Source organism: Glossina fuscipes, unplaced genomic scaffold (genome assembly GCF_014805625.2).
Source record: "Glossina fuscipes isolate IAEA_lab_2018 unplaced genomic scaffold, Yale_Gfus_2 122, whole genome shotgun sequence".
Classification (NCBI taxonomy): domain Eukaryota; kingdom Metazoa; phylum Arthropoda; class Insecta; order Diptera; family Glossinidae; genus Glossina; species Glossina fuscipes.
Window position 1 is genome coordinate 646716 of NW_023998465.1, and position 25945 is coordinate 672660.

The following is a 25945-nucleotide window of genomic DNA, read 5'->3' on the forward strand; positions in this document are numbered from 1 at the left end:
AAGCTCTTCTTTCTTAAGGAGGAGGTCATTCAATAGTGAGTATTTCAATGATTCATGCAAGTTGGAAAACGTTGATTGGTTCATCGATTTGGAGGTTCTATTAGATTACGTTTTTTTTCGCACATTGAGCTTTCTTTAAATAAAGCTAGGTCCGCGCTGAATTTAATTAATTAATGGTCCAAAGAGCTTAAGGATCCCTACGTTAAAAAAGGTTATGAATGTGCTCAGTTAGACAAATGATTGGATATGCCTCTATTGTATGGTCTCCTTTCTGTAGATACTAAGTAGTTTCAATTGAATACGTTCAAAAGTAATTCTTACTGTTTGCCCTTACCAATTTTGGGTTAGGACGCGCTTGTCTTTCTGCCTGCTTATGAAAATAGGATTGTTCTGTTATTCTTACCTTGATTTATTCCTAGTGTTTCCTCCTTAATTAAGTTAATATGTGGTACTACCGATTCGTCCACATTGCTTAATGAGATAAGCTTTAATGTCCTTAACCACCTCTCTTGGCACTCTTGTTCATTAAGCTCAGTCAATGTAAGTATAATTATTGACTATTTAACCCGTTTAGAGTTGTTGCAGAAATATGAATGATATTTATCACTTAATCTCAATATTGGATTCTCTAAAGCCTTTTAAAAACAACTGTGCTTAATACGAGCGATTTGCCTATTCCGTTTTCGAACTAACTTTTAATCTTAAGATCCCATTATGAATCGGAAATTAATTGGTGTTATTTACTGTATCGGTTGCCAAGCTTTTGCATGTTTGCGATGGTTTAGGCGTTCACTTGCAATTTGGTTCCATACTGTTTGTGGGTGCGCCTCTGTGCTAGTTGTATACATAATTTTTTTTTTCTTTCTTACTTGTTTATACAGGAATTATTATTTAATTATTATGATTATATTTTCTTTACTTCTCTTTACATACTTTAATAATTGTAATATTAATTAGTTTTTAATAATAATTAGTATAACATTTACGTCTAAGAGTCAATCGAATTCGACTGTTAATTTACGTTAGTTGAGTTTCATGGTTAAATAAATAAATAAATTTGACGTTATTGTTACGATACCTTAAATAAAATATTTTTACTATAATAAAATAATAATACTATAATAAAATGTACCACTTTTATGTTAAACTACATACATTTATTAAATGTTTAGAACAGATTTTTTTCAATTTTTTTTGGGGTATTTATCGGATTTTTCTGCTATCCCAGTAGGTTGCATCATGTTATTGCGAAAATTTAGGATGTTCGCTAATTTGCTTTACTTTTCCCACAAGACTACAGTTAGCACCCCGCTATTTTTTCGATGCTTTCCCCTAGTGCAGGTTATTACGTAGTATCACTTTTTACCTTAGTAACTTGGGGGTCTTTATTATTTTTTAACTTCTTACCATCAGAATTTATACTTTTATGCTTATTGTTTTGTTTTTGCACTGTCCTCGCACGTTTTTTTTCTAATAGTGTTTGCTTTCTCTTTTTTCGTCTTTTTGTTTTTAAGATTTTGATTTTTTATTCTCCAACCATTTGCAGTTTTGAAATTATTTTTCGTTTTATAATTTTTCGCACAACATCTTTTGTTATGTTTTCTTATTGTTTCTTTTATTTTTAATATCGTGTATTTACTTTTATTACACACTGAAATATGCAAGGTTTCATTAATCTTATTTTTCACGGACATTACTTCTTATTTTCAAGACTTAAATTTTTGGTTTTTCGCTCGAGCGACAATTATATCTACCTACCTCTATCGAGATTTATTATAGAAACATTTTGTATTTTTTGGGCAGCGTATCTGCATTTGTTATTAAAAGAAAATAAGGAACTAAACTCTAAATTAACAGATTAGCTCTATATGTGGCCTGAAATTCACAACTTATTGCAGACACTCATGCACTATTTGCGAAATATAGGCAGTTATCAAAATGCGATTGCGTTATTTTATATATCCTCTTTTCTCTTCGTTGGCTCATATAAGCGTGTATGTACGAGAAAACGCAAAAGCGAAGGAGTTAAAATCTCAAGTGCGGTAGAGTTTTCAATAAAGCCGATCGCATTAGGTGTTAGTCTTTTAAGATTTTAGTCTTGGAAAAAAATAGGCCGCTAGGGATGATATCATAAACCATAGAAAAACCGTAGAAAATTCTTTAATTTCTATTTATTTTTATTTTTAATTATATAATCACAATAAAAATAAAAAAACCAAAATTCCGCGCGGTGTTCATTGGTTTTTCCCTGTTCTGTCCTTTAGTTGTGCTTGTAATTGTCGTACGTTGTCGCCGGTATGGCTATGCCGTTGAAAAAACGCATTTATTGAACTCATTGAGCGATACTCCAGATTGTCACTGAAATTGTAATCAACGCTGATGCTCTGATGACGACCCAAAGGATTCCGTGTCCTGGCCTCATTGTACTTTTCCAGCAAATGTAGAAGGCAATCTTTAGTATTATTTGCTGCCTCTTCCAGGTAAACAGTCTGATGCATATCAGGTAGACCTATAGGAACATCGCGACTCATTTGATTTATGCGAAATTTTGCACGTTTTATACTAGCCGCCTCAGTTACTGAAGCCGTTTTTTTTGCGACCGTTATTGCGCTGTTCGAATTAGAGGCGATGATGTTTTTAAATTTGTTATTATTTAGTGTAGGTGTATCATCCAAGGATTTCTGCAGTCGCCAAGTTAAAGAAGTCGTACGCGTATTAGTTGTATTTAGGTGGTTGAAGCAATCGCTGGCACTTGTTGATGTTACATCAATTACGCCAGTAGATTGTGCGATAGCTGCGTCAGAAATATTTTTGCTACCTTCTTTTGCTTTTTTTGTTGCCTTTACTATTTTTAATTGATTTTTCGATTTTATTGGTTTGTTCGTCTTTGCGTTGTGTACTTCATTAGCTTCCGCTTTAACTTCATTATCCAACTTTGTGTTGATTTCAGCTAACATTAGTAAGTGATCGGACAACTTTTTTATTTCATTTGCTAGATTTACACGCTCCCCAGAACTTCTGCGACCCAATAAACAAGCGGTGTCCGAATTGCGGCGATCGAATGTATGCAAATAGGACCGTAATGAGCGTTGCTCCAAATTCATGAAACTGCTGGTCGATTGATATATTTCATTCTCAAAGGGACTTTGCGATGACATAAGGGTTGCTGAACTGCTACAACTACGTTGAAATAGCTTCTCATTGGATTTGCTTGCAGGCACGTCAGCAGCATTTTGGCCTTCAATTACCAAATCACTTTGAACTTCTTTTTTCTCATCGTCGGTTATGGTGCTGAGGGATTCACAAGGAGATGGAGAAAATGCTACAGAGTTGGAAAAAACATACCAAAAAAATCGATTAAATGGTTTTTGAAATAGTTATGTATCTACTCTCGGTAATTAAATAAAATACGAATATAAGCAAGATATTTACATTCAATTTAAGAGTTCTTGGACGCTAGCATTGCAAATTGATTTTCTTAACGGAAAACCATCACCGAACGACTGTGTGCTCAAAAAGATGTAGTATCCGTAATGAATGCATGTATTGTGTAAATGTTGTATGAAACTTCTACAGTTTCTCTAAAGAAACCAGAATAATTTAAAAAAGGTGGGCAAAGGGCTAATTGCGAAATTTTCTCGCTTTTTATGTATGTACACAAATTGTATGCGAAACATTTTTAGATACATATTCTTAGTCTGTTTAATGAGGTGATGAACGCATGACAGAATGAGTGAAAAGAAATTATCGCGAACAGCTACGATTTTAGAAACCTGTATGAATGCGTGCATTTATGTCTGTCTATACAAGCATCTATTGATATACCGAATTAAAAGAAATGAGAATTTACAAACGATGCTTTCTGAATACGATTAATTAATATTTGAGTAAAACGGTAAAGCTTACCTCTGAGTTTCATATACCGTGAAAAATGTTATCTGGCTTTAATATTTCAGCAGATTGTGGTGCGCGAATTAAGTTTAAAACCTTGTATTAAAATATAGCATTTGACTCGGCAGAGCGAGAAATGAAGAGGAATCAAACGCAAATGTATCAAAACGTAAAAATTATTATTAAAAGAAAAAAAAACCAAAGAGGAATGTAATAACAGCCTTGTGGCAATTCTTAAATACCCAGCACCTCAAGCAAAGGTACGTGAGCGACCAATATTTTTGCTTATTATTTAGCTGATCGGGAGAATTCTTGCACTAAGCTTTCAAAGCTTGAATATTAGCGCAAAATTCTAAACCGATATCCACAGTAACTTACAACTTATTTTAAAGAGAATTTTGACATCTGTGTTTCGATCCGTGTGGGTGAATTAAGCAAATTTTATCTTTCCATTTAAGCATATCAACTTTAGTTGTTCCACCAATAAATGGAAAATAATGTGAGTAGAACGGCAAAGCCAATACATATTCATTCTTAGTTAGTAGATATAAAACGCAACAGTTTTACACAGGAGTGAACACCTACATTTTTATTTTCGTCTATATATGTATCTACACATATATATATATATATATTTAAGTTTTATTTTACCATAAAAGTAGAGTAGAGCAAACCCTTATTGTAATCACTGTTATATCATATAAGATTCTATGTAGAGATTTTTATCTTGTTTATTTTATATTGTTTTCATTTATTTATGCTTCTATATGGAAAAAGAAGTTACGACGGCTGGTCGATTATTGAAAAGTGTTTCACTTCTTTCATTGAATCGTCCTGATTACTTTCAGTATGGTAGCTTGGGGGCCTAAAACAGTTTTCAAGTCATTATTGCTTTTTATTCTTCTTTGAACCATAACAGTGAACATTGAAGTGTTCCAAACGATGGAACCATATACATAAAATGGTACATCAAACAATGAAATTGCGCATTCTAACCGGTGGTCAGAAAAGTAATTTTTCTAAAATTTATTTTTTTGATTAATGTTTTTGTCGATTGTGTAAATTTTTCGTACCATTTATATGGTTTGTCACAGTATAAGAGAATGAAAAATCTTTTAATTTCTGTTTGTACACTCGAGACTTTACTTTATTTGGCTAAGAAAACATTGCTACCCTATGTGGTCATCCCTTTTTTCGTGTTTGCATGTATGCCTCAAACTTTGGCTTCAATATATCTAGTCCCATGTATGTATAAATATACTTCTATTTACAATCAATTGTTCTCTTACATTATACGCCTACTCATGCCCACATAGAAACGCTGACATCTTTTCATCTCTATCTAAAAAATCTCTTTGAATGTTATTTCATTTGTTATTAAATGTTGTTGTTGCTGTTGATTATATTGTTGTTGTTGTTTTTTCTGTCTCTGTGTAGTGGTTGTTATTGTAGCAGTAGTTGTTGTTGCTGTTATCGTTGCTTTTCTGTATTTGGTTTTTGTTCTTGGTCTGGAAGTGAGATTGTACTCACCTCTGGAGGATAATATACTATTAGCACCATGAAACTTTTTATATTCATTTCCCGTAAGCGGCGCTATCACATTCTCCTCAACGTCGAATACATAAGGACTGTTGGGATGTGCCTCCCAGCGTTCTATAAAATTCTTAAGATTTTCCTTTGTTGCCTCCAATTCCTTTGTTTATACGTTCGCGTTCGTTGTCACAAACATAAAATAAAAAGAAGAAAAAGAGAAGAGATGCTTATGAACGAAAGTATTAAATGAAATAATACAAGTAAATGCAAATTATGCTTTAGTGATGCTTTTCATGCCCTTTTAACGTGCTGAGTAAACCTCTCGTTTTTTCTCTAATGCCTTGCATTGGACTATGAAATTTTTTGAAGCTCTTGGTTCTATTTTTCCTGTGCTCGAAAAAATTTTCAGCGTTTTATGGCAATATTTTGAAATAATTCAGCAACATTGAACAAGTTCACCCTCGAGAGCATAAATCCGATTATTGAAAAATAAACAACGAAAGTAAGAGACCGCCATGCTGAAATAAAAGTTTTAATTATTTTAATTAAAAGATGGTTTCGTTTCTTTTTAATAAGACCTCCGAGATTAAAATGATAAAAATTTTAAAGTATTTGGAAATAGTAGGCGTATTAGGTAGTTTATCTTTGCTTATATGGACGTTTTAGGAAATGTTTCCACCAATGTCCAATTCTCGAATGGCCTCGAATCATGCAAAGTTTGGCCATTGCGAAGGTTATTTTAAATAATTAGACAAAATTTTTAACTAGAGCATTTCGTATGAACTGCCAGTTACACTTTCATCTAATGGTGCGCAAGGCTGCAGTCAGGTCACGTGCACTTTCAAAGCTGTTCTGTTGGGTCCAAATAAGAGCATATATACCAAATGCCGATCTTCGATCTTAATTTCAGGGATTGAGACATAAGCCGATGGCAAATAATCAGATGAACAAGGCTAAATCGACTTAAAATCAGTGAACAAGGACAAAACTCTATGCATACTTTGTGTATACGTATGTTTTCCTGAACGTAGCAATGGCAAGCACAAATTTGATAAACCTTATTCTCTGCTGATAACCAAGTAAAACAATTAGTGTGAGATCACTTTTAGTCAAATAAAAATCTTTAATGAATTAGTTGATCTTCTTGTTTACATAAATACGTAGTTACCTCTGTTAAATCACCGCAGGCTTCTGCTTTGCTTGCTTCTACGTTTGCGGAGTCATTAGGAAGTGTTATGAGCAAAGACTTCGCATCTTTCAGCTTAGTGGTTTTGACGTTTGTGAATTTGGTTTTGTTTTTCGATGAAGGTTTTGAGCGCTTTTCCAACCATTTGTGTTGTAGACACTGAGAAGCGTTCATGCGGTTACTAAGTGGATAAGAATATATTTTTGTACTATCAGTTTTCGTGAATAGAGTAGGATAAAGAATACGGTCAACTTACACTAAGTCCTTAACCAGCAGTTTGGATATAAAATTCAGGCACTCTGGAGATACATTTCTGAAGGAGTCATCCTCAAAATCGTATTTTGCTATGGTCACATTTGCCATTGTTTCAATGTCAGTTTCACCCATAAACGGTGAAAGGCCGGATATGCTATTTCCATTTTTCGTTTGTTCATTGTGGTAATGTTCATGAAACGACAAGAGCAAAAGGTTATTGTAGCTATTGTAATTACATATTTTGCAAGTACGACATTCTTGGTAAGTTTTGATTAAATAATTGAGAATATCATCATAAAAGGAAATTTACGTGCTTGTACATATAAAGTAAACAAACGACAAAGTCTTATTCTTCTATGTAACCACGTAATTAAAACGCTAAATGTAGGATCATTTGCAAGAAATATTATAATTTCAAAAAAGCCTTATTATCAAATATGAAATAGGTATCTTACACAAATTGGAAGTTTCTAATGGAAATATATTGAATTTTCGATCTTTTTACATTTCTTCTTTCTCACAAGTATCTAAACTGACATTCGGATATTTTAACCCACTTTTAAGGGATTTCGATAATCACTGGTAAGTAAAAGAATATCGAAAACTTTTCAAAAACGCGAGAAACAATATGGCTATAGTATAGCCAATTTTTGATGCATATAATGGAATGTATATTCGAATAAATAAATAAATAAATCGCAACATTACTGAATCCCTCCTACTCTGGTATACATCACAACTATGTAGTGATTGTTGAGTAATGGCTGATTTATGTGGCATTTGTCGAAATTTGGAGAGAAATCAGAGCGAATTAAAATTTCTGTGCAAACTAAATGGAAAGATTCACATGGAATTCACAGAGACTTGGAATGGATAAAGACAATAGGACAATAGGATAAATAAAATAAAGAATTATTTATTTTCTTTTTACAATCTACGTAAAAATATACTTACAGTACGTACGTTATCACGCCGACACTCCACATATCTGTCCCATAAGAGATGCAGTCAAAGTTTACCACTTCAGGAGCTACAAATTCTGGTGTTCCGAACAGTATCTATATAAGTATTTAATTAAGAAACAATAAAAATATTTAAGAAAACGCTAGAGAAAATATGAGATTTTAAGTAAAATAACTAAAGCAGAGAACACTTAACATCTGAATTGAAATTTGAAATATGTCCCCATGAGGGTTTCCTACATCTAACAGATAACAGATAACACCACTGCAACTTATTCGAAAAAAATTTTTTTTCATTTAATGGACGCTTTGAATTTTCTGTACCGTTTATAAGATAATTGAGAAAAATCTCTCCTACTTCGCCTGTTTCACTGAACTCTAAAGAAAGATAAAAAGAAAGCGCTTCCATTAGGGACATAAAAGTTTACCTGTAGTTTTTTGTCAGGATCATATTTCCGTGCTAAGCCGAAATCAATGATCTTAATGCGGTTACCTCCTTCTGTCAAGCATAAGATATTTTCGGGCTTCAGGTCCAGATGTAGTATATTATGGCGATGAATGTATTCCATTGCTTCACATAACTGCCGTATGAAAACAACACACACACGTTCGTTTAAAATGAATTCGTCATCTACAACACGATCGAATAGCTCACCTCCTTCCACCCTGTAAAGCGACAACAATGCGTTTATGAATTTTTATAAAACAGAAATAATCGCAGATTGATTGCAATTTGGCTATGTTAACTCAATGGTTTATGCTGTGCTTATAAAGCTATATCATATTAACCAAGGCGATAAAGCGTCTACCGGCTTATGAAAAATATTGTTGCGTTGATATTACAGATGCTTTATCAAAATCAGCAAATAGTTCACACATTTCCATTTCACAAGTTTCGTTAATTTTAAGGACACGACGTGCTCTGGTGGACCAACAATTTATCAAGTTCTACAAAAACCTTCCGCGGAATATTAAGTAAAAACATCGGTCACCCATTTGCATTAAGTTGGACACAAAAAAAGTTATTGATCTGAGTCACTAAAGATTATGTTTCGTGTTTGATGTGCCTGCAAATCGATCGCCGTTTATCCACCTCCTGGTCAGGCGACTGGTTTCACTCTCTGCTGTTAGTAACTATTACCATTAAAGCGTTCGGTTGAAGTAATGCGATCATAGTTGGCCAATAATGCCATTTTCTGTCGTGGCAATGCAAGGCTAGACAAAGCAAACATAGTTTGGTAGAGATGATTTGATGTATCCACCATAGAGGTTGGATGTTGCCACCTGTCATTACTCTTACCACAGCTGCAAATATGAAAATAGGAGAAATGAAAGCTGAAGCTGCGGTAGGCGCAATCTTCTATCGTTTACAGGGACAATGCCAAGAAAAGGGAGGGATCTGGTACACGCATTAGAATTGAATCAACTTGGAAAGGACGTTTTTTGTTTTCTTTTGTGATAGTCATCTGTAGCTTATAGAAATATTTCAAAAAGTTGTTTGTCAGGATCATTTGCATGTTCGGTCTAAAAATGGTGACGATGGCTTTACAAATACGCAAAAAGTAATCGTACTTGTACGGCTTCTGTTGCTCTTATTGTAGGAGTTTTGGCTTTTTTTAACTTTTGGTGCTACGTGAGACTTTTATAAGAAAGTTTCATTACTATGACTACGAACGAGTTTTGCCCTTTTGTAGTCGACATATATATAATATATATAATAAGCACAAGGAAACCGTTTCCAAAAACAAACTGTGGACTTCGCAATTCGCTTAAAAAGGCTATTAAAATTTCGTTCTGCAAACATAAGTTGTTTATTCAAAACAAATAAAGCTTCTTATCACTCATGTAATAAATGTAATAAATACGTCTGTGGTACGTTAATATAATGTAATCGTAGTAAGACTACGCCACATATGTATGTCGCTGATACATGTGTCTTATAATTACAGTTATAATGTGAAATTTGTATAACAATGTTTTACATCATTTACACAAATAGCATCGTAAAGTAAAAAACAAAATAGAAAACATACTTTCAACTGTTTATCCGTTAATTGTGGACGTAACACCGACCAGAGAACTTCTTGGAGGGAATATGCCCGGCCAATATCTGAATAAGAAGTTTTTGAAAATGTGTATATAATGTGGTAGGTTATAAAGGAAAACGAAAGAAATTGTCAATTTTACTTCAGTTTCTCTTTTATAGTCTATTTTATTTAATTGTTCTCATAATCGATCGAAGAAGGTACGAGCTTAACCGAAAGCACTCACTTTGACGTACACGTCATCGGCATCTTGAAAACCAGAAGCCTTACAGGAAAAGTGGTTACAAATATAAAAATGTTGATATAAGTAGAAGCTAAATTTTTGGTCATTAGGTGCTTTATAACTATTTCTTTGCAGCTCGTAAGTCGAAATGAGTTAAATTGACCATCCGTTGTTCTTTTGTTAAAGTATAAGAAATATTTTCTGTAAAAAGGTACAGTGGCGTGCAATTGATATATCCGGCACTCTAAAAATTATTGAGCATTCAGAACGTTGAGATTCCATTGGAATCACACCTCATTAATAGAGACGTCTTAATACTTTTAAATTGTCTCATATACTTAGATGATGCAAGATATATAAATTTATATTTATGGAAGCAATTCTTATTTTTACCATACATATATCCGCCTGAGTGGCCGAGTAGGCAAGAGTCTCGACTAGCAACTCAATGGTCGTGGGTTCAAATGTCAAGTGCGGTAGAGTTTTTAATAAAGCCGAAAGCCTTAGATGCTAGTGCTTTAAGACTTTAGTCTTAGAATTTATTCCGTGGCTAAATTCATAATAATACTAATAATAATAATAATACCATACATGTATATATATATATTAGGTCATATTGAAAGTTTCCGCCGTTTTTTTTCGCGGTTTCGAGCTTCTTTTTGTAGCCTTCTTTTCAAATGATGCCAAATTGTCATGTTGTTCATGTTTAGTGCCCTGCTATTTTCTTAGAGTTTGCTTGCCTGTCTTGCTCTACCAGTTGCAAAATTTCATCGAGTTTTTCAGTGCCTCTTTGACATCGAAATTGCCGTAAAGGAATGGAGCAAACCATTCCATCCACTATTTTTTTTTTTTTTTTTTTTGCAGGGCTTTTACCTTTTTAATAATAAAGAAGCATCACATAGTGTACTCGTGCAGATACGCCACTCATTTTCACATCAATATAACTTTTTCCACGAGCAAAGAGTTGGGAAACTATCTGCATAAAAATTGTAAGCGGAAATATCACCTCTTAACCACATGTTCGTTTGAGACAATCAGATGAGTGTTGCCTGATATATGGGCATCAACACCGACCCGCGAAAAAACCGCGGAGAATTTTCAATATGACCTAATATATAAATACATGTACGAATATCTTTGAAAAGATTAACTAAGACGTTAAATTATCGAGAAACTCCAGAAACAATAATTATAATTGAAATAATATGTATAGAAACATATGTAAACACTCTAAATTATCGAGAAATTCAATAATTCTGAGGGAAGTTTTCTGCCACAGTAAAAATCGTCAAAAATGTTAAAATTGTGTCGACATTTACACTGATACAGAGCTTTTTGGAGTCAGACAGCATACTGAGCGTTCAAGTGTATTATGACTATTTGAAAATCTCACATATTTTGGAATACATTTCGTATACAATTCGCATATGTGATGAAAAAATTATGCATTTTTTACTTACAATTCCTGCACCACACACATCATTTTCTGGTGTTCGTAAGCAGCATAAAGTTGAATAATTAAATGATGTTGCAATGAATTCATTATTTCCACTTCCCGTTCAACATTCCGACGATCTTCCCGTTTTGGTATTGGAACAAACTTTGCGGCCAACTTCAATCCCGTCGATTTGTCTTGACATTTATAAACGGTACCGAATTTACCTCTAAATGAAACCAAATAACGCGCAGCGCGTTAAACTGTTTATATATTTATGCAAAATATTTCGAGTATAGTTGTTACCAACCGGCCTACTTCGCTGATTATATCGTAGAGCTGATTAGCGTCCACTCCCTTTTGTATGGTAACATCTCGATAAGGAAACGACGGTTCCAACACTAACGAATGAAACGAATAAAAACAGAAGGAATTTTATTATCAACTACACGAATTATATATTATAAAGCTTTTTTATTCAATTCTTAAGACCCCTTGATTGCATGCATAAATCTTTTCGCAAAATTCAAAAATGACGACAACAAATCTTTTAGCGTTTCTGGCATACATATTTGAAACCAATTGATGTCGTTAATTATACGCAGAATCATTTATTAAGTTTTCTTTGTGAATAATGATATAATTGGCAAGTTGGTGCCAAATCACTTAATATGCATAAAACAATAACACAGAAATATTGGTCATACAGGTGATGATTTCTGAAAAATAGACCCATTCAACATTTTAAATTTTTTCTACTTCGATGGAAAATGATAAATTATTCCTTAATTGATGTGAAAATTTAGTATATATATTATTATATTATATATATATATATATATATATATATAGGTTATACATATACTATATACCCTTATAAGAGTTAATCTATGAAATTCATGTTAAGTTGACGTTTCGTTTTAAGTCTTTAATAAACCTTCATAGAAAACTTTCAGCTTATCTACGCACCATATTTAACGAGCACGTATACAAACGCATCTGCTTGTATTTGTAACTTAATCCCTTCTAACCCTTGCAGACTTAACGTTTTCGCAAAAAGCTTGTACGCATATGTTTTCATTTTTTTTTTCAAAAATGAAGAAAAAAATGTATATCATTGAAAAGAATAGCTTGCAATTTGTGTCATATTTTCTCACAAATGAAATTATGTTGCATCTGCTATTTTTCATGTATATTATGTATTGAAGTTAGTGATTTATAAGGCGAGTAAAAATAACCTCATTTAGATTTTCTTTTGAATTTTTGCTATGATTCACATCTATGCACATTATCCTAACAATAGGATAGTTGCGCACCCACTAAGGAGGATATATTAATTGCGTGCAATCAGTGGATAAATAAAACGAAGACACTACGCGGCAATAAATATGTCCTACTTGTGTTTTCGTATTCTTCTTTTCTATGCCTAAGGAGGGATGTCTCCTGTACGTGTGAGACTATGATAGTCAGGAATAGGTAAGAAGTAAAAGGCAGAGAGCGGCCGCAGGCAGGGACGTATGTACTCAAACGGTAAGCGTTATGCCTTTAACCACTGGGTAGTCACTATCAATACGGCACACACTAATGGTACTTAAAGTACCGTTCTGGGAAAGTGAGAGACAGTATTATTCATATTTGCTGCCCAAGTACTATAGTAGATTAGGTCTTCCATCGGTCACATTACAATAATTGGCATAAGCGATCCCGTGAAGCTCCTATGTTTTCCAGTCATGGTTGCTTTGGCCATGCCCTTTTAGGCGCCATCCATTTCTTCATCGTCTGTTGTCGGCAACGACATTAAAATTGACTTCGAAAATAAAAATTTCTCTCGCATATAACAAGTTAACGCCTATAAGTCTAATTTTGGTTTATTGTAATTCACTATCTGTAGCCATTTTTGATGTAAGACTTTCTCTAAATAACTCGTTGGGCGACGTAAAAATTGAGCTAAATTAACTAGTAATAATTTTACAGCGTTGATACGAATGCGTACAGCGAGGATTGTTTGCCTCAAAGAAAATATAATTTCTTCACTTGCTTTTAAATGTTTAATTTTCTTCATTAAGATGTTAATGAACAGAGAATGTTAGTCGTCAGGTTGTTGTAGTGAAGCCGCTTTCAAATTGCAAGATATTTTTCTTTCGTTAATAAATTTGGAGACGCGTACATGCAGCTACTATTAGGATCCTTTTACTTTCTCTTCTTTCAAGTGCACGTTTATTTGTACTTCATTTTTCCACCATAGCTAAGATTTTGGGCCTTATGCAAACTCTTGTTAAACAAAATTTAGGTAATTTCATATAGTTTTGCAATTACATTACATTTTGTATCCATTTATGCACATGTGCATATGTAAACATATTTACGAAAGCACGTATAAAAGGACGGGGAATTTACATATGAGCAAAATTATTTTGATTCGTTTCTGTCGTTGAGTGCCAACGAATAGATATGTGTTAGAATTCAATGTCAAGTTAGTATATTTGACCGTTTTCGTCTTGCAAAAAAGTTTCCAATTGCCTGTGATTGTCAAATGTTCGACGAAGAAACTAAAAGTAAAAGAAGGAAAGTTGGAATTCAGCCCAATTTTTAAAATAAAAGTACATCGCAAAACGATCGGACCGCAGATAAAAGATAAATGAAATGAATTTGGTTTGAACTTAATCCTTTGAATTCCACCGATCATGTTGCTATACCATCTAAAATGCCTTGCATTTGCTGAATTGGGAAACGAATACGTTGGTTAATGATTTTGGAATAAAGTAACAGGGAAACAATTTTTTTTTCAATATAATTAGTTCGGCACTTCTCTAGCATTTCGATATTTTTTTATAACACCATTTATTAATACGATTTAAATCTCTTTCTCCGAGCAACCTTTTGAGATTTACAAATTTGCATGCAAAGATTTTCATCCATATAATAGACAATAGGGATCTGAAGTGGAGAATATGGTGAGCGGGGTAGACATTTTAAATTCAATTCATCTAATTTCGGATATTGAAAGCACTGCCTTTCGACATTTTTGGGATAGCAGTTATCCCTTTCAACTTCAATTTCCGAATCGATTTCGATGCTTTCTGGTGCACCCAAATCTTTTCATTGTCTATCGTGTCTGAATGCATTGCTTGAAAACCAGCGGACTATCGACATTTCGTTAGCTTTGTCCGAATTGTTGTCTTTGCCATAAAGCCAATACTAAGTTTGAACTTTTACTAATTAAAAACAGAGTTTCATCAACACACGCAGTTCGTGTTGATGTTTTGCATTGGGTTAAAAAAAAACAAAATCTCTTATTTAAATTAAACAAATGAAAATGATCTATGTATGATATCGTATAAGCCAACTAAGAACTCCACATTAGCTAGTCCACTATTTTTATACCCTGCATCACTTGTGGTACATAGTTATACAAAGTTTGCGGAGCGCGAAGACCAAAGTCGCAAAACTTATTTTGGTCCCGCGCTTAGATGTAAGAGTATCGTACGTACTTAGCGTAGCTTAAGGTGTTTTTATATCTTGTTGTCCTTTTCTATGTATATTATTAGTTAAGTGTAGTTTAAGTTAGAGTTAACTTTTCTTGCCTGGAAGAAATGTTAACGGTTCAAAAAGCTGATAGGTTATAGCTGGCGTTAATATCTGCTATTGGAATGAACAAAAAACTTAATATTTTAAGAACTGTTATAAACTGATGAAATGATGACGGAATAACTTATTGAGGGAATGATTATATGAGACCTATAGATTAATTCCAGATGCTGAATGAATAATATTGCTGAAGAATGATGAAATCGATAGGTTAAGGCTGTTTAAATGAATACGCCGGATACCAAATAGGTGGGGTTACAACAAAACTACGCCGGCTTGACGAACGAGGTGCTTGATAAGTGATTTTGCAAACTGCTGGGCCGTTGAAATGAATATCAGGATTTGGACGTTGCAATTAGTGCCATGCTGTTCTCGCTGTACAGTGCAGACGCAGGTTGCAGAATTTTTGGGGAAACCAGGTAAATTGCGAATGCTGAAAAGGGCAATACCCATCAATACGCCATGCGTTCGCCCCATCGGTTCTCGAAAGGCGCAAGGCTCTTTTTCGGCCCACAATAAGACGTAAAAGTATCACACGTACTTAGGATATTTGAAGCCATTCTTACGTGTCGTTATCTTAAATCAAGCAAGTTGATAACGACCAAGAAGACTGTTCTTTCGTTCAGTCAATAAAAGGTATCAATTAATGGACTAATTTGTAAACAAAAATTATAATAGTAAGTAAAATCTTCCTTTATTTTTCCTTTATACTGCTTGTCTTAATTTTTGTTGGGTTGTTAAAAATATTTTTTATTGATCTTTTCGCTTCTATATTTCAGTAAATTATAAAACGCAGAGATCGGACAACTGAGGCGGAAGATGATATGTTATGTGTGCTGAATATCACCACATAGAATCATAGTGGAATACGGTTTAAGACCTTAAATCTTTTCTTTATTTCGATAACATCGAAAGGTGCTAATAATAGAAGCTTGCGCACATTGGAGAGAACAAAAGCACGTACGTACATGCAACCCAGCAATTCTAGTAGGAAAGAAAACGCTTTGCGCTTCTCTCGCCTAACACAACCGCAAAGCGAAATTAAAATAGCGAGGATGTACGCTGCGCGTAGAAGAAGGCTTTTTGTCCAGTTTGTATTCTAGCAATCATTGGGGAATTATTTTCTGAATCGAGTGAAGCATGCCTGTGCCTCGTCCACACGTTTGTCCTTTATTATCTATTCAACCTGCAATTCCAAATTTTCGCGGGGATTGAATATAGAGAGAGAGAGAGAGAGAGAGAGAGAAAGAGAGAGACCAAAATCCGCTTAAGAGTTTAGCATTAATAAATTTGCGCCGGAACGGCGTTTGTTCATTAAAGTTAATTTTGGTATTATTCACTAGGCGAATTAAATACCAACGAAAACTTTAGACCTCGATATGCGTCATCAATGGGCAAATGCCTTCTCCTTGAAACCAAATAGTGTTTTGTTTACATTAGCCTTGCAGGTTCTAACAGTTAGTCTTTTTTGAAATTTTATCGAGCAAAAACTAAATCGATTCTTATTTTGAACATTGCTTTCAATCCGCCTAAGTCGCCGAGTAGCCAAGAGTCTCGACTAACAACTCAATAGTCGTGGGTTCAAATGTCAAGTGCAGTAGAGTTTTAATAAAGCCGAAAGCTTTAGATGCTAGTGCTTTAAATCTAGCTAAATTTATAATAATGAAAATAAGAATAATAATAACATTGCTTTCAAATACACTGGCATTATCGGTAAATATTGGTAATACTTGCAACATTCCCACCAGTCTCTGTACCGCAAAGCAAATATAACTATTTCGAAATCTCAGGGCTTTTTGCCGTGAATGAATTTGGTCTCACTGATTTTTTAAGAATTTAACGCATTATTTTCTGTGTTGCAAAAAACGATAACATTAAAACAGTTTTCGTTGGATGAGATGGAACATATTGTTTAACTCAGCAAGCCTAAAGTCACTTTGGATATCACGCAATGGAAAGGTGACGAAAAAGAGTATACTTAATTTCACTAAACTTTCATCATACAAAAAATTTAACGTAAAGACGAAACTTCATTAAATTGAAGTGTTCGCGCAAGAATATAAATGAGCGAAGGTACAATGATTGATTGATAGAAAAGAAAGAAAATAAATAAGAAACGCGAAAAAGTTTAGAAATTGTTAAAACGAGGTAAAAGGCAAAAAAAAGTGAATCTTCTGCGGCACCTGTAAAGAGCGTAGGAAAATATAATTTATTTTGTAGTTTTTAAACGTAATTGATTCTGTAGAAATTTATTGAAGAAGGAAAAAATAAGTAATAGCTAAACAGAAGTATGAGACAATAATTCAATGTGAAACGTCATCAACGTGGCAAGTATAAAGACAAGGAATTCTTTTTGATGGTAACGTAAAAACAAGAAAAGAAAAATAGAAATTGTGAAATTACTGAATAACTCTGAATAGTCGATTATTGCGCTGACGTTTTCGCTAAATGTGAATTAAAAAAAAAAAATTCAATATCATATAGAACATATTTTTCTTTTTGAAGAAATGGCCATTTTGCAACAATTAAGACACCTGAATAATTATCGAAAGAAAAAGCATGCAACGATTGATTTGTGATACAAAAAAGACAAGGTATAATTGATGAATTAAGAACGAAACGACATTTTATTACTTTGTTATTACTTTGTTATGAACATTATTTTTTCTTCTGAATAAAAAGCTTGCAATTTTTGCCTGTAAAAAGAAACTAATATAATAAAAAAAAAAAAATTGTTTTTAATTTTCATTTAAAACATACACTATTTTAATCTACAAAGAACAAATATATTGTCGCTTGGTTTTTTTTATTAAATGCGCGACAATATATAATATTAATAGCTACAACATATAATAACGCTGCAATCATTGCCAGTATCTAGATGACTTGAGTTGGATGGCTTTATACATTTTCTTCTATATATTTAATATTGTATTCCGGCGAATAAAACAGACAAACAAGTTTTTTCTTTTGTATATAAGAGATGAGTCAAGAATATTAACAATTTTTTTTTTTCTTTTGCTATGGGAGGAAGACAGATTTAGAGAAGTCTTCGGACTCAAATTCGGGGTCCTTCATAGACATAGTAGGTCGAAGAAGACTAATATATAGGGCGTGTAGTGAAATTTCTAGGGCTTAGGGTACGCCCAATCGGTAGGTTAGTTTCCGTCCGTCGCGTGTTCGTTTAAGTACGTGCCATTAAGTGTAAATATATGAGGAGTGTCCGAGAGCCAAAATATAATTCTCTAATGGTCTAGTGATATATTTGATAGTGATAGGTTTTTCGATAGTTTTGCATACGCTCTAAGCACATTACCGTAATAATGGGAAGAGTAAGCTATTGTTCTAAAATTTGTGGTAGAGAATGAGGCTTCAATGTGATAATAAGCGTGACCGGTCCAAACAAATATTTTAGCGAAAATATATAGGAGACTTGCAAACACGTACTATCTAAACCTTATTCTCGTCTTTGGAAGAAAATTGGTTAACACTTCTCCGGATTTTACAACGTTTGATTGTGTTGAGCAAAGAAATTAGGTTAAATTTACTTTATAATACCATTTTGAAAGCGATAAAGCTTTGTAGGCTGATGAAAATATTTGTGGAGGGTCTTTAAAAAAAGATTTTTCAAAACTAGGACAAAGTTAGTCAAAATTATGTGAACGTTTCGGTGTCAAATATTGCCCAAAAGACTGCACTGAACCTTTCGTACAAAGCTGTATACAAAAAAATCGCGATATTTCATTATCACACGATTTACGAAACAAAAAGAAATTGAACCCTTTTAACGGCATTAACACAGTAATAGGTCAAAACCATTGTGATCGAAGGTGAACAAAGCTGCCAAGCTGTAAAGACGAATGTAACCCAGCGCCATATGATATATTGCTGTAACCTGATGCACCGCTGCACTTCAACCACTGCTATCAACCGCAAGGATTGAGGGAGCTTAATTGGCAATCCACCACATTGGCGGGGCACGACTGCGCCTGACTACCACATCGCTGAATTGAAAAGACGCCTTGAAAATTCCTTAGCTTAGTCTTTCGCTCAGAAATAAGCAAGTTCTACAATGATGACATTATGGATTTATTAAAAAAATGAGAAGATGTTATGAATCAAAATGGTACTTATTTGGCTCAGTAAAATTTAAGGAAAATGGCTTTGAATTTTAGCGGGAAAACGAACCCTAATATTTACGAAAGACACATCAATATGAAAGAAGATATCTTATACGCACATCATCACGTGCCCACAAAAACGTTATATCTTTCGAAAACATCTGTTAAAATTCGCAACAAAAGTCGATAAAATAAATCAATTAAAGAAAAAAAGTCATTTGCGTTCCACTGCGGAATATTGAACGTTATAGCCGGTCGATGGAGAGTGAAGGTATAATTAATGTAAAATGTAAAGAGAGTCGCTGAGAAAGCTGTAAACTAGAGGTTCTATGTGGTTCGAAGCAGTGACTGTTTCCGAAAAGTCAATTTTTAGCATTACTTAAGCCCTTGAATATCTAAGAGATTGTTTGAAACAGTAAAAAAAACAAATTAACTTTAGAGAGCAGCACCATCCTTTAACACTTTACAAAGTCTTTCGTGGTATCTTTTTTTTACAATTTTGGTAACGGAACCATATTTGCTTTAAAGGAAACTCCCAACAATTCACGGTTTCCTATGACCTCGCACATGATAATAACACTGGCCCATAATATCAGAATTTTCGCCACCAAATTTTCTTTGAAATGCTGTTGTCACTGTTCAGTAGGTGATGATATCTCTATATTCTTTCTTCATAAGCGATTGTTGTCCGATTTTCAATCTGTTTGCCATAGTGTTGATTAGTCAACGATCAATTTTGAGGCTTGTTGAATTACGAACTTGTTATATTTTGGTCAACTTTTTGACGGTATTTATTTCCCTGCAATTTGTTTCACTCACATCTTCAACTAGCTCAAGTTCCTCAAGTCCATTCGAATTCGCCATTACAGATGGATATGAGCAGCCGCGCAATCGTTTTCAAATTTTTTAACTTTTACATTTGTATTGATTAAGTTTGAATTAAAAACGTTATTTTTCAATCTACAGTAATTACCATTAGTAAATAGGATAGTGTGCATGTACAATAGCACTTTAAACTGTTTCTACGGTAACCATTGACGCTATTCTCATTATGAATTTAGTTCGCCCTTTTTGGAATTCTTATACGTTCTTCGTAAAGTACATTTAAAGTAGCGCGTTTAATCGATAGTAACGTATGTGCGGGCAATCATATTAGCTTTTTTATACAATATTAAGTTTGTCCGGAAGTTTTTTGCAGTTTTTCACTACGAAAAAAGATAATTTTTATTATATAAGAAATAAATTTCACTTATATTTGCTATTTTTTTCAATAATCGGTTGCCACTTTTCAGGCAATTTCATTATGCCTTCTTTATAAAATTTCTTATCTTTTGCAGCAAAAAAATTTTCTATATACAAATTTATACTGCCATCTGAATTGCCAGATAAAGAATCTTGCAGAGAACGAAATAGAAGGTAATGTTGATGGCGTAATGCCAGGACTATATGGTGAATGTGATAATAATTCCCAGCCAATTTTTGACCAGTGAGGGAAGAAGTATGATGTCTTGCATTGTCGTGATGAAAAACAATATTTTATCGGTTAACCGCTTCTACATGTTTTTGCTGCAAGGCCTCATTTAATTTGTTAGCTGTTCGCTGTGTACCTCGGAATTAATGGCTTTGTTATGCCACAGAAGCTCATAATATACAATTCCTTTATAAACCCACCGAAATGACAGCGAAATCTTCTTTTCGCGAATATCAGATTTGGGTGTTTTTGGAAATGGCTCTCTAGATTTTGAACATGATTTGTTGTGTTGCACACATTTTTAGAGTATCCACTTTTCATTAGCAATTACATTTCTCCTCAGAAATGGATTGTTTTGGTCTCGTCTTAACAAGCGTTTCGCATGAATTAAGTTTTTCTGGAATCTCATAAACCGTTGTGTCGATGTGTATGTGTTGGCCGTCATCAAAGTTATGTAGTGTGATCGCATACTATTGTACGCATCCACTTGAAATGTGACAGAATTTGTGTGACTTCACCATAATCCATTTGGTAAAATAAAAATAAAATTTATGTCACACTTCACCAGGGTGAGTATTGCATTTCGTAATGCAATACGATGCCGCATGTAAACAATTATAATTCTGCTTAGATAAGAATAATTTAATGTAAAAATTAAGTATAAATAGTGCCAAAGAAAATAACGAAATTCAGTTGTCATCAAACAATTCAACTTAGCGTTTAACTCGCTGAAAATACAAGGCCTTCAATCCGCCTGAAGCATAAAGATTAGGGACCGTCTCTTGCCGAGACTTATCGGCATTATAAGAGACGAAAAGACTTGGCGCACTGAAGCCGACCAGCTTAGGGGTAGACTGGGCTTCCATCATTAAACATCATTAAATTACATTCATTACAGTTATTTGGCCTATCAGAACACCGTAAAGCTTTCAAAAATTTGCCTAACGAAATTTTGGAAACCAATTTTGGAAAGTGCGTTATGCTACAGCGTTAGCTCAATTCATAGAACTTATTTCTTTATGTACTTCTGCAGCTTTTCGGATTTTTTTTTAAATAAAAAAATGAGATATGTCTTATACGCTCACTATTAGTTTCATATTAAAAATTGCGCCTCACTACTATAATAGAACCAACCGCTTTTAAATCTTTTTACAAAATAAACTTAAACCTGCTCTACAAAACTATGTATAAGCATGTATAAGTTAACGTTAAAACTGACGTCGGGAAACATCCGCAAGAATTTTCTGGACTACTTGATATTTTTCATGTCTATTGAAAGCGTTTTTCTTTTCCACCGAAAAATAGTGGCCACCCGACAATTCGTTATGAAGTTTATATGCGTCGCCGTAGTGGCTTTATTTTCTTTTGTTTCGGAATACACTCATTTTAAAAAGAAGAAACAGCTCCAATACAACATAAACTGAGAACAAATCTGTTTTCAAGTGTTATTTGCGTGTTAATCTTGCGGTAGAGGAGAAACAGCAGTAAAAAAATACCGTGTATTCTATGAGTGTCTTTACGGTACAGATTAGAAAAAATTGACTATGCCCGTCCAATTTATATTTATATAATGTAACTTATAGAATACCAAGACTTAATTTTTTTATTTACTTTTTTTTAAATGAACGCAATGATTGTACAACATTGGACCACAACCGCCCTCATTCATCTTTGATGACTTTTAGCAGTCAATAGCGCAAAATATTTTTGTGTTCTAAATACATTGTTTTTGGTTTCGTTTGTTCGTTTTTTCAGCTTTTTTATGAGCGTCATTTATAGTTTAGATGTCATTTGTGGAGTGCTCACTTTTGGCTTCATGGTCAACTACACACTGCTCTCCGTAATTCTCCCCGCATAATGTCATCGCCTAACTGAATCATTTCTTCCGTGAGTGGTTTAGTCATCAATCCTTTCGATACCGAAATTTTTATTGTAACCTAAGAATGGTTATGCGCAGGTGAAAAGTCCGAATTTCACCAATTTTCGCATAGTCTTTCGTGATGGTTGTTTATATATTTGAATACGTTTTAGATAACGTTTTCAGCTCATGAATTTGCACTTATGTTGATTAAAACTGGTGTAGTTTTTTACATTAGCTTGGGAAGCATACTAATCGTGTATGCAAATGTCTTTTGGGTTGAGGAGTTGTGTGCACGAACGTGTATGTAATTATGTATGCAGTAATATTATATATAGTATGTAAAGCTGTGAGCTTTACAACAGAGTTTCACAAAAAAAGCAGGTATTACATGCATGTTTACATTTGTATGAAATGAAGTGCGTTTTTTTTGAATATCTTCTTTGAAAGGAATCATAGTTTGTCTTCATAAAGCGCAGCTATGAATTTCTTCCTCGTAATCCAAAAAACTTTTTTTCGTGCCAGGTGAAGGCCAGTGTAATTAAATTTAAATAGAGAAATTTTTTAAGGGGAAATTTTAGTCTATCTCGATGCGATTTATGTTTGAGCAAGTGGTTCAGATTGTGTGTAAATGTGTGATCATAAGAATAGGAATACGTTGTCCATGACTTTGAATGGCCAAGAATGCAGTACAGTGTAAATTTTGTTCTTGGATGTATACGTTGGAAACGTACTGATGTCAATAAAAATATACTAATGCAAATTTGTATTGTAAGTCTTTGTAATGTTAGTTATGTTTATAAACCGAATGTTTTTTGTGAACGTATAGTACATCAGATAATTTTGATCTACCTGTGTGTATAGGTAATAATCGGTCAAAAAGTCCCGCAAATCAAAGTTGCAGTGACGTTACTTTCGCTTTTTTCTCTTGTTTTCTATCGAAAACAGTAGTGTCTCGTCAGTTTGTTGATTTTGCACTAAGTCATACGGAGGCAGGCGACGCTGAACACCGGCGTGGTGAAAGCCTGAAAAGGGAGCTTATACCTCAAAGGCTGAAAAGCACGAAAAATGCTTGACAATTAATTTCGGCAATCGAAAAATGAAATCGCAAAAGAAATTGCCTAAATTAAGTAAGGTTGGAATTGTTACTCCGCCCACCAGTCTGAAGATGTGTTACCTCCTCCTATTATTAGCAAATTTAAAATGCTCCTTCAGGTAAAGACATTTAGATCAAATGATGGGGTGATTACAGAACCTGAAATGCGTTTTATGGGTTTCAACAAACCGTTTTATAAGAAAAGCAATGAAATGTTAAGGAAGCATTGAGCTATATCGTTTTCGAAGAAGGCTGGTGAATTATATTTAAGTTTTGCAAAATGAAATGCCTTTCCTTTCCTATTATCTTACGTGAATTTATAATTTGCACGTCTAGGTAGTTTGTAAAAGGAAAATTTGAACCACGCAACTATTTTCATACATTTGTATCTATGTCTACCTACAAGAAAGTTTTGCTACATATAAGCTTAAAAGCCTTAGTCATTCTTTAAGAATTTTTTTTTTCATTCTCATTTTGTTTTGCATTAATATTTTCACACTGCTCTCTATGTTTTGCTTATTTTCTTTCTTCGACCATAATGCCTTCGAATTTTAAATACTTTTGTCGAAATATCAGCATATACAGATACGTAAATACGCGTGCGTTTAGTTTGTATAAAATTTTTTATGATGATTTTGGTTAAATGCCAAAATGATGCGTTTTTTGTTTTACATTTAGTTAACTGAGTAAAATCAGCAAAAAAAAAACCAACAGCGATGGCGGAAAACAATTAAATCTCAGGCGCACGTCAGGAAATGAAGATGATAATTAATAAATACAGTGTAATGTGTTTCCATTTCTTAATTAGAAATAATTTCGTTTGACGTTTTCTTTAAAAGAAGAAAAGGTAACGGATTTGTCTTACGTTTCACTATAACAGTGCGTATGAGCGATTTGCACAAAGAATGTATGCGAGTTCAAGTTTATAACAAGCATCAATACGTGGCTGAAAACTTATCAGAACCTCCACATATTCTATAATAAAATATTTCGTTAAAAGGAAAATTGTATTTATAAATGTTAAGACCCACACGACACATAAAGACAACATGGTGATCACATGCTTAACATTTTTGTTTAGCTTATTTTTGTAATATCTTTTACGCACCACCGATGAATTGAAGTGTGCTAACTTTGTGATTCTGTCATAGACGTCACAGAAAGCGTACATATTCTTGATTCTTGACGGACACAAGTGGGATTGAATAAATTTAGACACAACCATCTTTTCCCCCGTCCTCCTAGTAGCGAAACTTTCATTTTAACAAGAAATATAATTTGGAACGTATACTTTTACTTTATATCAATATAAGTTATAAGCAATAACGTTCGGATAGGTTGATAGTTTAGGAAAACGTTGCTTATGGCTAGAAAAAAAGGGTTAAATGGGCTTAAACGAGTATTGGAATGTTTGCAATAAATATAAAGAATGAAGACTTTAAAATTTTTGTTGGACATGGCGAATATTTAAAATTCGCCATAAGACGAATGCTTCTTTTTTATTTGCGTATATTAATAAAGTGCTCACTTACCCCCTTCCGGTTCTGAATCATCAATATAAATCATATTTTTGTTAAAATTTGTGGCAATGTACTCCTCTCAGATCTACGTCTTCGCTTAAATCCGTTTAAACATTTAAACTTTGTTCTGCATTTGTTTATATATTAATCGTGTTTACCGCTAACACGTAATCTGTATCTCATGTGTTGCTCTTACATTTACTTATGTTATCGCTTTACTTTCGCTTATATAGCTTTTATATAGTTTTAAAATAATTTTTAATATCAATATTTTTTATTGACTTCCTTGTATACATTTTGCATTAATTTTTTTTTAATCAAATTATTTATTGAGCGTTCAAGTTGTTACTAATAATTTATTTGAGAAAGAACGTTCTTCAGCATTGTTAGTTTCGCGCAATAACTAGCAGTCCCCTGGTACATTTCTCCGTTTGTTGATGACTTGGCTAGCTGCTTGGGTGTTTTTGTTGCAGCTTGCTTGTATGTGTTAGTTTTATAATTTTCTCTCTCTCGCTTTTTGTCAAATTAAATGTTGCTGCTTTATTCGTTACGCGGTCGGTCGTTTGCTTTATCTTTTAAATTTGAAACAAAAATGTCTAAAAATACGAAAAAAATGAAGAGAGAGCAGAACAAGGTAAGAAAGTAGGAAAATTAGAGTATGAAAGAACATCAAAAGAAAATTAATAAATAAATTTAAACACAAGTAAGAGAAAATTATTGTCTGGTAATATCATCATTGTTAAGACATAGTACATTGGTGT

At 33.5% G+C, this 25945-nt stretch overlaps 1 protein-coding gene across 1 annotated transcript; it reads right to left on the reverse strand.

The window, feature by feature from the left end:
- Positions 1-2116: 2116 nt before the first annotated feature.
- On the reverse strand, positions 2117-25475 carry LOC119640672 (calcium/calmodulin-dependent protein kinase type II). Its single transcript, XM_038038862.1, has 9 exons — positions 25197-25475; positions 11841-11931; positions 11556-11759; positions 8256-8493; positions 7820-7923; positions 6867-7019; positions 6593-6791; positions 5422-5584; positions 2117-3322 (listed from the first exon to the last, which is right to left on the reverse strand). The coding sequence occupies exons 1-9, from the start codon at positions 25228-25230 to the stop codon at positions 2235-2237; spliced, it is 2274 nt and encodes a 757-aa protein (XP_037894790.1). The 5' UTR covers positions 25231-25475; the 3' UTR covers positions 2117-2234.
- Between the last annotated feature and the right edge of the window lie 470 nt (positions 25476-25945).

Excerpts from the sequence above, each read along its gene's own strand:
- LOC119640672 (XM_038038862.1), bottom strand. The coding sequence starts at position 25,230 with ATGATTTATATTGATGATTCAGAACCGGAAGGGG. Across the intron at positions 7,924-8,255 it reads ATCCTGACAAAAAACTACAG|ATACTGTTCGGAACACCAGA; the intron begins GTAAACTTTTAT and ends ATACTTATATAG. Across the intron at positions 6,792-6,866 it reads CTGCTGGTTAAGGACTTAGT|TAACCGCATGAACGCTTCTC; the intron begins GTAAGTTGACCG and ends TTATCCACTTAG.